Raw genomic sequence first — 15,907 nt, forward strand, 5'->3', positions numbered from 1 at the left:
CATATTTCGTTTAGAGGTTCTATTAGCATGACAAATATTACTAAAACTGTTAATTTATAGGTTCATAACATAAATCAACTTCATTATAAGTTTCTCTTTGACTATCTAGATGAGATTCAAATGATCTATTCATTTGGTTAACTTATCAAGTGTGTTATGCAGGTCGTAAATTTTATTTTCTAAAAGACTTCATTTTTACACTTGATAGGTTTAACTAAATTCTCAAAAGATGAATAATAAGGGGGAAAAGAGTTTTGAATTTAAACACTTTGTTTGTTTCTAAGACTGTTTATGTATTCTAACAAATTTGTTTTCAAGAGAAGAAATAATAGACTTAGATACATAAACAAAGTTTTTTAATTTACTTGACTCACTATCTAAATTTTCACAAATTCGAAACTCTTTTTTGCGAAAGATTGATTTCAATTTAATTTATTTTAAGAAAATGGTAGAAGCAAAAAATTAGACACTAGAAAAATCAAAGAGATGGAGTTAGAGGGATCCCACCAAATATTATACTAGTTCAACCTTAAACTACACGGGATACTCCAATCCCTAAGAGTTTCCTATTGAGATTTCCATTATCAACAACTTGATCACATGTCTCTAGTTCTAGGAGACCAAAAATGTCAAATGCAAATAGTATGAAAACATGTTGATTTTGCGCCTATTATTCACATATACTCCCACCCACCAAAATATATCAAACAAAACATCCATAAAAAATTAATTCCAATATTTGAACCATACAGGCTCCCCACAATGAACCAAGTGTTCACGAAAGGAATTTAAGCTCGCCTTATGAAAAGTATGGTAAGCCTCATCAATAGGAAACAAGGGAATCATAAGGCAATATTTAAGGATAATATCATACTCAACTGATGACATATGCTAGTCTAACCCATTAATAGGAATAGATAGGAGAAAATCTTGAGCATGCACTGCTTGGAAACAACCAAAAATTACTTTCCGTCATTTGGTCATATCAAACTTTACTTCCATGTCCTGAAATTTTTTACTAAAAAAGGCACTCACCAAAACATATTGGGCTTTAGGGGGGATATTGTACCTGCTAGTAAGATTGCTAAGGTCAAAATCTGGGATCGTAACACTAAGACCATTCAAATATTTCTTAAAATAAAAGTCCATACCATATATCATAATGTCTCTTAATATATGATCTTGTAAGATCCAATATTTGGCCATGGAAGCAACAACAATGTTCGAGGAAACCTCTACTTTCGAGTACAAACATAACTTACTTACTCTAATGGGTAAAGAATTCATTCTCCATTGAAGGTCCTCGATAAAGGACCCCCACGAACCATAGTGACATATACTTTCCTTCACAAATCTTTATCAAAATGAAATAGATGCTCACTTTGTGGATACCTTAATTGTGGGAGAGTATGTATTAAATAAACAACTTTGGCAACTCTTTTCATGGACAATCCCTTGATAAATCCTCCATCTCTACTAACAGCCCCTCCAAGCAATTTCAACCCTAACACCAGCCTCCCAATGTCCGAAGGAAACAATCCACAATGAAGTTTACTTCCATCATATGAAGGCCAAAATATTTCCTTCTTATGAATATTCAATTCAAGTCCTAAACCTGACCCTACCTCACGAATGATGTCTAGGGCTTTAGCCACCTTCTCTAAATATCATATGATGGTCATGTCATTGAGATACCAGGCATGAAGAAGAAGTTTGCAATTTTATCTTATCTTATGAATAAGACTGTGTAACCCAAGAGCATTAAAAAGGAGCGACCTTAATGGGCAGGCGTATTGCACTAAAGTGACTGAAACAATATGTTCATCCCCAAGATACAACCTAGCTCCCTAACCATAAAGAAAGTCAACCCACAAAGAAGTAAATGGTCATCTCACCCTCACCTCGTACAGAAATGCCGATTGTTATACCGTATTGAAAGCATTAGAGAAATATAGCGTGAGCATAGACAAATAACCATATCCAGGTTGCTCACTCAACACCTTTTTGACACTGTGTAAAATTGCCTCAGCAGCACCTGATACCCGAATGCCAAAATGGAAGTCATTGAGTTATTCTGTCACGTCTTTATCAATTCATTTCACAACAACCTTGGATATTATATGTTTACCTTTTTAGCATTCTTCTAAATATGAACTCCCATAAGATCCACATCATCTTGCCCATAGTTACCCAAGACAATATGCAAGACCATCTTTATCTCTTTAAATAGTCAAACACCTCAAAATATGATATTGTTTCAAATATTTTTGATTCTCAGACATGCGGTCCTGCATATTCCAAAGCTTGACAATTTGTAAAGAGGAACAAAGAAGAAGTAACACCTGAACCCAAGCAGATACAAATTTTGGCTCAACAAACAACTTATATAGAGCATCTTTAAATGTATGGGATAAAGCAAAATAACAACTAAAAAATATACTCTCCCTAGTGAGGATATGTATTTTGAGGACTCTCTCTAGTAACCTTTCATTTAGAACAAACCCCCCATTTACGTCGAGGGTCTTAGATTCCGTTGTAAATGTTTTAAAATACCTACGATGAGACATCATATGAGAAATACTCTAGCTCACGTCCTTTTTATTTGGGCAACAATGGAACCCTCAAAATGGACAATGCAAATTGCTTATTTAAGTAAAAACTATTGGACAATGCAAAATTGTTTCTTTCGTTACATAATACAACAAAGTTCTAGTTGAGGAATTTTATCAACCAGACTGTGGGCATCAGCGCAAGAACATTTCACTATGCTTGTGTTGCTTCCTTAAACTACTCGTGACTTGGAAAAATTAAGATAGCAATAATAAAAAAGGAAACCGGAAGAAGAAGAGTGGTCCTTAGAGCTTAAGAGTCTCAAACAAAATTGTGTCTCGCATTTGCAGATACACTTGATTGAGAGTGGTTCGAAAAACTATTTTTCTTTGTTGATTCTTTACTTTTATTTTTGTTCTTATTAATTTGTGAATTTGAGTAGTTTTAATTAATAGATGAATTATTATTTGAACTATTTAAGGTGATCATCTCATTATTCTTTGTCTCACATATCATATTTTTAATCGTTCAAAATCAAAGACATTCTCACATTGACAACGAGAATTGAACCCACAATCTCTCTCGATGTGTAAACCAACTATTTACCAATTGAGTCAACCTATCTTAGCTGCTCTCTTATCTTGACTTTACAAATTAAGAAATAACATGAACTTGATGCAGTTTTAATATTTCGTTTTTAATTTTTAATTTCTAAAGTTAATGAAAAAATAAACTCAAGCTGGTTTGTTAAATATAGAGACTGAAAAAAAAAACTACTTTGGAAAGATGTTTATATTTAGAGATAAAACTATATGTAAACTTTTTGTTGCATCCTAGGTGCTTCTACTGCAGGCCTTCAACCTTCCTCATCTCTGTTTTAACCTCTGCCCTCCCAGTCCCTTGATCAGAAGCAAAATGTGATTCTCTTTTCACCTTTCATTGATTTGTTGGATCTGCTGCCATGCTGAGGTATTAGTTCTTGAGTTTGTCGCCATATATATGTAATCACCATCACTTTTTTTCACCTGCATGCATTACTTCTTTCTAATTTAAGATTGGTGCTAATTTAAGATTATGAAAATGTCAAATATTTTATAATAATATGAAATAAAATACCTCTTACGCTTGCTCTTCATGACATTAGAAGTTGAAGGATTGCTGTGCCAGTTTCTCTTCCTTTGATTGATAAACCAATTATTGATCTGTTTCAATTGCAAACCTGTTTCTTGCACCAACCTTGCTTTATCCTCTTCCTGAAAACGGCGCAACACAATATCAAAGATGAACCGAAATATTCATCAGTAAAAGATTTTTTAACATTTCCGTAAAATAATTTTCACAATCTGGAAGTTCACGAAAAAATTAGTAAGTCAATATTGAATTCTTACGGTGGGATAAGGCCACTTTGCATGTGATTGCCACCAATCTTTAAGGACTGAGGTCGTGTCACCGGGAAGTTTCCCTGCTCGTCTCTTTCGTAAAATTTCCTCTCGTATGTCCACAATTTTCTCTTTATAGTCCTGCATATAAAGACAAGAATTTCAAAGGTCCTTTTCCTTGAAAGAAATCTGAAATGATGGGGCTCAAGAGAGACTTCAAAACTAAGAATTGTGACTAATTTTGTAAGCTTTTGAAAAAAGAAATAATAGTTATCCTAATTGATCTACTACCTTTCTTATTCAACATTTAATGCAATCTCTTAGTTTTGTACCTGTTTCAACTCATGCTTTAATTCATGTCTTACACGTTCCATTAAGGACCTCTCATTCTCTGTTAGAACAAGAGGACCAAATCCTCCCATATTATTATCTGAACCATCCAAATTTCCATCAAACAGATTAGTATCACTATCCACTTGTTCATCTTCATCTTCAGACATTGTTGCTCCTGTACCTTCCCCGGGTGAAACTCCTGTCAAACATGTGGTAAAAACTGTCACTTTAAATTAGTACTATTCATGTCCAATTGGAAAAAAGTGCTGTGTACTTTTGCTGTTTATTATGCACAACAAGTTAGTACCTAATCTAACACACACACAAAAAAAGCTTGTGAAATTATGACTAATGGTTTGCATGATGATAACATGCTATGGACAATTCTGTCTAAAAAAAAGCAAGGACAAATGGGCCACACAGTATAACTATAATGTCTTCAATACATTTTAGAACACATTTTGAAATAAAGTTAACCAAGATTTGAAGTTTCCCAAACCCATAGAATTCAAAAGGGACAAAGAACAAACTTTAAATCCATGTAGCCATGTTCCTCTTTGACTATCAATTATTTTACACTGAACTTTGTAATGAAAAATGTTTAACAGTGATTTTATTATCTAGAATCGAGCGAAGAAGATTATTAATGCACCTGTTAGACTTTGCAAGGATTGCTCAATCTCCCAACAAGCCATTACTGCTTCCATGGCATGGACCCGGACATGTTGCTGGAGCTGTTCTTTGAATGAACAAAGCAACAAAACATAGTGTGACTGCAACAAACAATATAAATGAGGAAAATTTCAAAATCAGAACAGTACAACAGAAAATACCAAACCCAACACCTTTGTCTACCTTAACTAGAATCACACACCACACCATGACAAATTAAATATCAGAATCATTATTACATTCAACCATACAAAAGTAGAAAAATGAATGAAAAAAACTTCACTCCAGCAACAACAAAAAATAATTTCACTGGATTTAAAGCCAGTAAAACAAGTAATTCCAGATTTTCATACTCAATTCAATCCATTTTTATTAATAGAAACTCATATCCTCTGCGAACAACTGCATAGAGTAATCCTTAGAGAACGGTAAAACTCTCTTAAGTTAGAAGAGATCTCTTTCCATCTCATTCAAGTGCTCTCGAATATTCAATTCAATCCATTAACTAACACCGAAGTGTTATAGTTTATTGAGAAAAATAAATAAGAGAAATAAATGATATACCATGAAGTGATCGAGTTGTTTATTATCATCATCAAGCATGCCTTGTACAAAGGCAGAGTACTTGGCAACAACATTCTGCGACTCAGCCAGCTGAGCATCGATCCTCGGCAACTGGTCAACCGGTGTGGCGATTCTCAAACACGCCACGTGTGCTGATAGAAGTTGTTCGTACAACGGATGCGCCATTATTTCCCCTTTGTATTTCGCTTTCTGCCAGTTCATTAATCCCTCCGCCGCTGCGTGGCTGCTATCCAGTGCTTTCATGCCGGCGATGGTGGAATCCTCGGTCCTCGGCCATTGGGAGGAGGATTGAGAAGCGGAAGCTGCGGAGGAGTGGAGGTTGAGGAAATTGGTACTGGTGTTGGTGTTGGTGTTTGATGAGTTGTTAGGAAGAAGAGCGTTGTTGAGCCAGTTAGGTGCGGTTTGGAAGGATGGGTGAGGTTCGGAGGTTGGTTCGGTGGTGGTGGAGTCATCATGAGTGAAATGGTTTTGAGAGAGTTGGTGGTTTTGATACGCCATAAACGTGAGTGTATCTATAGGTTCATGGCGCGAAGGAGAAGTTGAGAGTGGAGAAAAGAGAGAAGAAATGAAGGGAACAGGTGACTGCAAAAATTGTTCAGGAAACTGCTATTTTAGTCTGCCTTCTATATTTTTTTATAAGAAAACGTTTTTTGTTTTTTCAAACTAAAAGAGGAAGTGTGGACTGGATGGGGGTGTGAAGAGTTTGGCTTGGCACCCAAAGACAACAACACAATTATTTTTATAATGATTGAGAAAGTTAATTCAGTGTAATTATTTTTTTAAAATAAGGTAGAATGTAAATTTAATTTATTTAAGTATTATTATTGATATTTAATAAACAAACCTCACTAAACTACTTCTATTAAATGTTTTCAAATTAAATGAATGGTATATTATGAATAATAATAACAATAATAATAATAATAAATATTTAAAAAAGTTATAAAAAATTATAATAATAAATAAGATTTAAGGTCAATTTTTATATGCTAATAATTAGTAAGTCACTCGTGCGGTTGTACGAATCGTACAATATTATATAATTTAGAGAGAAAAATTCAATTTAATAAAAATAAGATGTTTTATTTGATAAAACACAAAATGAATAGATGATAAAACACATAAAATGAATAATTTGCATTTTTTAATAGAGTGAAGTGATTAATTTATTCAGCTTTCTCATAAATGTTTAATTTATAATAAAATATATTAAAATATTAAATGAAATTTATACAGTAAAATATATTAAATGAAATTTATGCAATATAAATTAATAATATAAATTAAAAATATATATATTTAATATTGTATTAAATAAATTGTTCAATATAAATTTGTACATATAAGACAATTATTTTAGAATAGAGAATAGACTTTTAAAGTATATATATTGTATTCTTTCTACGTATTAAAAAAAGAAATTTAATCAATTTATTAAATTTTATTATTTTATTTATATGTCTGACTTTATTTGCACATATTTGTAAGACTAAATCAAAATACAACATAAAATATTAAGTTGTCTTTTAGTTATAACTTAAATTTATTTGCATTTTTTAGATAGTTATTATTTTATAATTAATAATAAATTTTTAATAAATATACTATTTTATTATAAGTTTGATTTGCATAATTTTAATTAAAATAAAATATATCATAAATATTAAATAATTCATTTTAATTTTTTATAATTAAGGCAACTAATTCTAATAGAAAATAAAATATGTACTCTTCTCTTATAATAATCATCCCTAATATTTTTCACATATTTAAAAAATAACTAATAAATTTAATAGATTAATTTTGTTTAATATTTTTCCATATATAATAATCACCCATAAAATTTATTTAGATCTCTGTTTATTGAATCACCTAATTTATTTGTACAATATATATGTTTTGGATTACCTCATTTATATAATTAAAAATGGAATATGTATGGGATTGATCTAAAATTCATTAAATAGAGATCTAAATTATTTATAATCTTTCAAATTTTTAATTAGGATAAATAAATTATGGTATTAATAAATAGAAAGTACCCTTAATCTCTACCATGTGAATACTTAATTTGAATTAAGAACGTGATATATATGTAATAGAGGTTTATAAAATTTTCAATATACTATAAGGAAAATAAACATCGCATGTAATTAATTTATAAAATAATATTCAATATTTCAAATTTTCTTTATAATTATAATCACAATTATTTACAGTTATATTTCTTTTTGGGAAATATGCTTGTGAGAATATTATTGTTTAATATCAATGATAAATTAAATTAGTGAGATAAATATATGTCTTTATATAACTAAAGATGGAATATGCACGGGGCAGATTAAAAATTCATTAAATAAATATCAAAATTATTAATAATTTTTTAAATTTTAAATTAGGATGATTAGTAAATAAAAAGTATCTATAATCTCTAACCTTATCGCATTCGTAATCTTTTTCATATATTTAATAAAAAAATCAATAGATTTAATAGATATAAAGATATAATTTGCATATTCCTAATATCAATACATTCTAATATATTGGAAAAGAAAAAAATATGAAAGATAAAAAAAAAATCTTAGGTATTAAAAATATTTTAACTAAATTTTTTAATGAACTACAACTAAATAATTAATAAATTTGAATAAAAAAGAAATGTAATTATTAATTGGTCCAAAATATGTAAATATTGACCATATATAATATTTATAGTTTGTTCTGAAATAAGACAAAAAAATAAGAGAGTAAAATAAGATCATTTAATTAGAACAAAATTGTAATTGTAGTTTGATCAGATAATTTTGAATATTAATTCACATTCTTTTGCATTTTATTTTAAATATAAAAAATAAATAAATAATTTGTGTTTTTCGAAGAAATTTGTGTATTCATTAATCATTATTTTCTCTTGTTTTTTTTATAAAAACAAATATTTGTATCATTTTTTAATATAAATGCTAATATTTTATCATAAAAAAATGCTAATATAAGTCAATTTTATTTTCTCCTGTATCATGTCATAATATCATATATCATTTTTCATTAAGTAAATATTATGAACAAAAGAAACATCGGTGCAATGGTTAAGAATTTCGTCCACCTAAAACTAGGTATTAAGCTCAAATCCCATTGGTAGTTCCATGTAATGTGAGTGACTTTTGATCCTTGGTGTTTAGTCGAGGACTTTAACGACTTATTATCTCAACAAGATAAATGAGGGATTCATCAACACTCGAACTGGTTATGTGAAGGTTTTCGTAATGCGCTTAGTGATTACGACTTAACCAATATTAATCTCGAAGGTCATCCATTTACGTGGATAAAGAGTGGAGGCACGGATAATGTGGTGGAAGAGAGATTGGATAGAGCTTTAGCTAACTCTGTATGGATGACTATGTTCTGATAACGCGAGAACGTATCGTATTTTTGGCTTCATATGCATTGCTTTTTACTTGATTAACACTTATTATTATGCAGTATTTTATGTTTATTGCAGGTATTTATCGATTAAAAGGTTTACAAGCAAGCAAAATGGAAAATAGCAAAAAGGAAAGAAAAAGAGAAGAAACTGAAGAAAAATATAGAGAATGGGTCACCATGCCTAATGGGCTTGTGGCGCCCATCATCTAGAGTCTGTGGCGCCCGCCTGATGACCCAAAGAGGATGGTGGCGCCCGCCATAAAGAATGGAGATTGTGGCGCTCAACAGTGGCGGAACTGAGGGGGGACGTGGGAAGGCCACGGCCACCCCTCAACTTTTTATTTTTTTTTAATTTATATATATTATATTACTAAAACATCCTTATTTTAAATTAAGATTATTTTTTATTTTTTATTTTTCATTCAAAGTTAGGTTAAAATACAAATAAGGTAAAAAAACCCTACCTTTTCTTTCTTTCTCATATGGGTTTGCTACCGGCACCGGAATCGGAACAGATTAAAGTGATCGGCATCTAACAGGTAAAAAACTTTATTCATTCTTCTTTTATAAAAAGTAACAAATTAAAGTGATTGCTTGATTTGTGTTTTTGAGATTTTTAGGGTTCTTCTTTCTTGATGTGTTAAAATAATCTATATGAGGTTTCTTAAGCCAATTCATAACACTGTAATTTACAAATATAGTTATACACTGTAATAAGGTTTATTTAATCATTGTTGTTGCTAATTTCTAATAGTGAATTTGAAAACAGATTAAAGTTGATTAATTAAGTTTATTAATTTTTTTCTCTTTTAATTTTTATGTTCTCTAAATTGATTTTTGGATCTGATATGATATTATAGGAAGAGTAAAGATGAATAATAGGAAAATTGATTCTTTTTTCAAAAGGAAAGCATGTGAAATTGAAAGAGAAGAGAGAGATGAAGAAATTATAATCCCGACATCTGAATCTGAAACAGTTCTTGAGAATCCAACAATTGAAGAGCATCATGATTTTGAAAATTCTTTGGAACGCGATCCTGGAAAGCGTCCTCCGATTTGGCAATATCCATCAAATCAAGTGGATGCAATACGAAGATCTTATCTAAAATGGGGTCCATATCAAATTCATTTAGAAAACTATCCTTTGTCCGGTAACGAGGATCATCCGAGAATGTTTCAACATACTTGGTTTAGCATATTTCCATCATGGTTAGAATATTCACCATCTGAAGATGCCGCATATTGCTTACCATGTTACCTTTTTAGAAAAAAATTAAGTGGACGTCCCGGATCACTTGTCTTTATTTCTATGGGTTTTAGAAATTGGAAGAAAGTTAGGAATGGAAAACATTGTTCCTTTCTTAAACACATAAGGAAGGATCCTTGCTCACTACACAACAATGCAATGAAAGCTTGTCAAGACTTGTTGAATCAAGATGGTCATATTAGAAATGTTATTCAAGTGCAAAGTTCAAGTCAAAGAATGAATAATCGGTTACGACTCAAGACTTCAATTGACACTGTTCGTTGGTTAACACTACAAGCTTGTGCTTTTAGGGGTCACGACGAAAGTAGCAAATCAAGAAATCAAGGTAACTTTCTTGAGTTATTGAAACTTTTAGCATCCTACAATGATGAAGTTGTAAAAGTTGTGTTGGAAAATGCTCCACAAAATTGCAAGTATACTTCACATCAAATTCAAAAAGAGCTCTTGCAAATTCTTTCTAGTAGGGTGAAAAAGAGTATTCGTGAGGAAATTGGTGATTCCAAATTTTGTATCGTTGTTGATGAAGCTCGTGATGAGTCAAAAAAGGAACAAATGGCTCTTGTATTAAGATTTGTTGATAAAGTTGGTTTAATACAAGAGAGATTTTTTGATGTGGCACATGTTAAAGATACCACATCTTTAACTCTTAAGGAAGCAATATGTGATATACTTTCTCGACATAACCTTGATGTTTCTAACATTCATGGCCAATGGTATGATGGTGTTAGCAATATGAGAGGAGAATGGAATGGTTTACAAGTCCTCTTTATGAAGGATTGTCCTTATGCATACTATGTTCATTGTTTTGCTCATCGATTACAACTTGCATTAGTTACATCATCAAGAGAAGTCAAACCTGTTCATAAATTTTTTGAGAAGCTGATCTTTGTTGTGAATGTTGTTTGTTCTTCTACAAAGCGTCATGATGAGTTACAAGCTGCCCAATTAGAAGAAATTGCTTATTTGTTAGAGATTGATGAGATTGTAACTGGTAAAGGTGCAAATCAAGTTGGTACATTGAAACGAGCTGGAGATACTCGTTGGGGATCACATTACGATTCAATTTCTAGCTTGATAAACATGTATGAAGCAACTTATTTAGTTTTAAAAAAAATTGCAAAAGATAGAGGGAGTTATGCTACATGTGGGGATGCAGATAGTTGTTACAATTACTTGAAGGCATTTGATTTTATATTTATTTTGCACTTGATGAAAGAAATCATGGGAATAACAGATATGCTTTGTCAAGCCTTACAAAAAAAATCAAGATGTAGTTAATGCTATGAACTTGGTTCGTTCAACAAAACATCTTATTCAAGGTTTGAGAGAAAATGGTTGGGATATATTGTTTACTAAAGTGGTATCTTTTTGTGAAAAGCATGGTATCGAGATTCTTGATCTTAATGATGTTCATTCAACAACAAGATTTGGACACTCCCGTCTTGAAGAGAATCAAGTCACAATTCAACATTACTTTAAAGTTGAAATCTTTTTCACTACCATTGACAAACAGTTACAAGAGTTGAATAGCAGATTCAGTGAGCAGGCAATGAATTTGTTAACTCTTTCTTGTTCTTTATCTCCTAAGGATGGATATAAAGCTTTTAGCATTGATACTATTTGTTCTTTAGTTGAAAAATATTATCCTATGGATTTTAGTGATCAAGAGAAGAATAATTTGCAATTTCAACTCCAACATTTTCTATTTGTTGATCATCAAGCATCAAACTTGAATAATTTATCAACTATTCAAGAACTATGTTCATGTTTGGTTGCATCTGGATATGCTGAAACTTACTTCTTGATTGATAGACTACTTCATCTTATCATGACTCTTCCTGTTTTTATGGCCACAACTGAGAGGTCTTTTTCAGCAATGAAAATTATTAAGACTAAGTTGAGAAACAAGATGGATGATGGGTTTCTTGGAGATAGCATGACAGTATATATTGAAAGGGAGATTAGTGCAAGCATTAGTTCGGAGTCAATTATTGACGATTTCAAGTCACTCGGAACGCGTAAAGCATTACTTTAAGGTAGTTTTAAGTCATGTAATTTAAATTTTTAGTAATTAACTTTGTATTTATTTTAACTTTAATGTTTAATTTAAAATACTATTTACATTTTATTTATAATCTTTATTTTACGTTAGCGGCCATCCCAAATTTTTTTATCTGGCTCCGCCACTGGCGCTCAACCCTATATTAGTGGCGCTCGCCACGGAGTCAAAGACTAGGGTTTTGGCAACCGCCACAACCTGGTCTTCCCTATTATTTCTCCAAGTTTTTAGCCAGGAATCCACTCACATTTAGCTATAATTTAGGGGAGTGGAAAATATATAAGGAGGACAGTTTCTACACGCCGGCTCTCTCTCTCTCTCCTTTCAATTTTCAATCTAAGGATTATTTTTAGTCAGAATTATTTTCTTTTAGTTTCCTAGGTAGTTTTTCCTACTTTGCAACAGTGATAGTTTCTCCACATCAGGGACTATTGTGATTTATTATTTACGCATTTGAATTCAATTGTAACGGTTACTCATTGCCAAAGTCTGTCGACATTATTTTAATCGAAGAATCAAGACTCAGTTCCAGTTCTCAATTCGTAATCAGGTTTTATTTTGATTGTTATTTTATTTATTTATGCCTTATTGCATGTTTGATTTTCCAAATACCATGTCTGTTACCGGATCCATGTCCGGCTAAACTCTTAGGTATCGGTATGTAAAGACCGTTGAAACGACGGGATTCGTAAATAATTGGTGTCAGTTTTTATAAAACTTATTTTTCCGGTTTTTAGTTTCTTGTTTTAATCACACTGTTTTTCGTACGAGAGTACAAAATAAACTAAGGTTACGGTCAACAAGAACGAGAGTTTGAGATTAATTAGACTTTATTCATATTCAAAAATTACTTTTAAATTCAAAATGAGACCGCGAGAGCCAAGCATTCTGGTTTAGGAGTATGGTCAGAGTCAATAAAAATGAGAGTGTGAGACTAAGTCCTTTCTATAAATAATTTCTACTGAAGAATATTTTGACCAATAAGATTACACCAACTATCTATCGGATCCCCGAAGGTTGATGCGTTACATACCGATATCCCCTCTAACTCATATCTTTATTAATATTCTATTTACGTTGTAACTATTTCTCTTCATCCCTCCAATCTTAGAACGACCATCAGCCTTAGATTTACATAGTAACATTAGATAACGACACGTTTGATTATTAGTCCTTGTGGGTTCGATAATCTTTAAAACTACGCAATAGGGTTGTGCACTTGCAGTCACGATTCCCATAGACTTACTAAGTCGCGATCATGTTCCCTAATGTCAAGTTGGTAAATTTGTTAGCTTCTCATTTTAATCACAGTCCATTCCTTTTGCAGGGTGAAACAGTTCAAATATCCAATAATAAGTTTTCTTTCAAGTTTGAGAACAAATGGTTACAGGAGGAAGACATTACTGTTGTGGTAAAGTCCGGTTGGAAACAGAGAGAGGATGTTGAAATCGAGAATCGTATCTTATCATGTGCTGGTGAGCTGGAGAGTTGGAGTAGTAGGAAAATGAGGATAATTAAGGATGAGATTGCAGGTTATCTAGAGAAGATGGAGTTGTACCGTAATAGTGATGAGGAGGAGTTGGTTACTAGGTTCTTCGATGCGCAACAAAATCACAATAAATCGTTTGTCCAAGAGGAAACTTTCTGGAAATAGAGAGCAAAAATAAACTGGTTTTGTGATGGAAACCATAATACTAAGTTCTTTCATATGTTGACAACTACGAGGAAGAAATTTAAGGAAATTGATGTGCTCACCAAAGAGGAAGAAGTGGAAGTTACGGATCAAGCAAGCATGTGTGAGATAGCGAAAAACTACTTCAAGAATCTTTTTGTGGGTAAAGACATTAGGCATAAGCTAGTTCTTAAAAGCATCCATTCGTCTATTTCTAGTGGTGATAATGAGTTGTTGATCGTTCCAGTTACTAAAGAAGAATTATATGAGGCGCTTCTTCATATGCACCTAGATACATCTCTGGGTCTTGACGATTTTAATGCAGCTTTCTATATAAAAAATTGGGACATGTGTGAGGGGAATATCCTTTTTTTTGTTACACTTTGGATGGGGAGAGGTTTCTTCTCCCCATCTATTAATGATACAAACATATGCCTTATACTGAAGTGTGTGAATCCAAAAATCATGAAGGAACTGAGATCAATATCGCTCTGTAATGTTGTTTACAAAATGGTGTCAAAACTCCTTGCTAATAGATTGAATAATTGTTTGGGAAAATGTGTGTCTGAGGAGAAATCGACTTTTATTGAAGGGTGTTCAATCCTGGATAACGGATTGATAGCCATTGCAATTATACATGTGCTCAAGAGGGGCACCAAGAGTGTCCCATCTACTTTTTATTGACGATTGTTTTCTTTTTTGCAAGGCTAACTTAACATTAAGTGACAAATCTTATGGAAGTGCTTAATATCTATGCATAAGTGATTGGTCAGTTTTGCATGGAGAAGCCTATATAAAACAAGGGTAGTTTTGAACCTGGGGTGTAGGTGGAGTATTGATGATGGGAGTAAAATTAAAGTGATGTATGAATTGTGGCTTTGAGGTAATATAAGTGGGTGCTTAAGAGGTCCCCAGGGGAGATGTGCGTATGAGATTATTGTTAAGGATCTTATGATGACTCATGGTAAAAAGTGGGATGTCCAGAAAATTTGCCTATTGTTTAATCACGATGTTGCGAATGAAATTTTGAAGGTTCCGCTCTTGGAGGAAGTGAGTGAAGATTGTATGGTGTGGAAAAAAGAAAAAAATGAAAATTATAGTGTCAGGATTACTTACAAGTTGGTGAGGAGTTCCCAATTAAACCATATTAACCATATGGTGGAAGGGGATTGGAGCAGCTTGTGGAACATTAAGGCACCACCAAGAGCCAAACAGTTACTATGACGAATTTGTAGGGGTTTCCTCTCAACTCAGAAGAAGCTCCGACAACACTTTGTTCCATGTCCACCTCATTATCAATTGTGCAAGAGTACCGAAGAGGATGATTGTCATGTTTTCTTTGGGTGCATGGTCACGAATCAAAGCTGGAAAATAGCAGGTTTGTCTTCTACCATTGAACCCCGTCTTCAAAAGTTTAGTTATGCTAAGAATATTATTCTTAATATCTATAGTAAAGAAGATAAGATGACTGCAATGAGAGTTTCAATTTTGATTTGGGATAATGGGAATAATGTTATTTGGAATAATGATAGAGATGCCGAGTCCAAGTTAATATTGCAAGCTTACCATCATTGGTATGATTCGTTTAAAGCTCAAGATAACTATGTGAATGGGATTGAATCCCACAATAATCAAACCATCTGGAAGCCGCCTAATGAAGGTTGGGTGAAGTGTAATGTTGATGCGGGATTTAATAATTAGAGGGGAACTACTAATAGATGTTGGTGTGTTAGAGATTGCCATGGTAGATTCATCATTGTAGGTATATCATGGGATGGTGTTCTCCTATCTACTATAGAAGTTGAAGATCTGGCAATAAAAGAAGTCGTTCAAGCAGTCATCCAGTTGCAACTGGATTTCGTGATCTTTGAAAGCGACTATCAAACTGTGGTCCAAGCGCTCCAGACCAACTATGGGGGTAACTCAGAATTTAACCTTATCATCATGTCTATTAAGAGTCTTTTACA

The 15,907-nt window shown here is 32.3% G+C and overlaps 2 protein-coding genes across 6 annotated transcripts; one reads left to right on the top strand and one right to left on the bottom strand.

The window, feature by feature from the left end:
* Positions 1-3,222: 3,222 nt before the first annotated feature.
* LOC127087747 (homeobox protein knotted-1-like 3) lies at positions 3,223-6,230 on the bottom strand. 5 transcript variants are annotated; one of them, XM_051028685.1, is made up of 6 exons: positions 5,499-6,230; positions 4,915-5,035; positions 4,262-4,461; positions 3,939-4,070; positions 3,667-3,803; positions 3,223-3,575 (listed from the first exon to the last, which is right to left on the bottom strand). In XM_051028685.1, exons 1-6 carry the CDS (start codon positions 6,015-6,017, stop codon positions 3,572-3,574), a joined length of 1,113 nt encoding a protein of 370 aa, XP_050884642.1. In that variant the 5' UTR covers positions 6,018-6,230; the 3' UTR covers positions 3,223-3,571. The 5 variants fall into 5 exon arrangements, with proteins under 5 accessions (XP_050884642.1, XP_050884641.1, XP_050884640.1 ...); XM_051028684.1 differs by having other exon boundaries at positions 3,223-3,587; XM_051028683.1 differs by having other exon boundaries at positions 4,262-4,482.
* Positions 6,231-13,526: 7,296 nt separating this feature from the next.
* On the top strand, positions 13,527-15,641 carry LOC127078889 (uncharacterized). The gene is made up of 2 exons (XM_051019304.1): positions 13,527-13,858; positions 15,392-15,641. The coding sequence occupies exons 1-2, from the start codon at positions 13,527-13,529 to the stop codon at positions 15,639-15,641; spliced, it is 582 nt and encodes a 193-aa protein (XP_050875261.1).
* The last annotated feature ends 266 nt before the right edge of the window (positions 15,642-15,907 follow it).

This window comes from Lathyrus oleraceus, chromosome 5 (assembly GCF_024323335.1).
Source record: "Lathyrus oleraceus cultivar Zhongwan6 chromosome 5, CAAS_Psat_ZW6_1.0, whole genome shotgun sequence".
Lineage (NCBI taxonomy): Eukaryota > Viridiplantae > Streptophyta > Magnoliopsida > Fabales > Fabaceae > Lathyrus > Lathyrus oleraceus.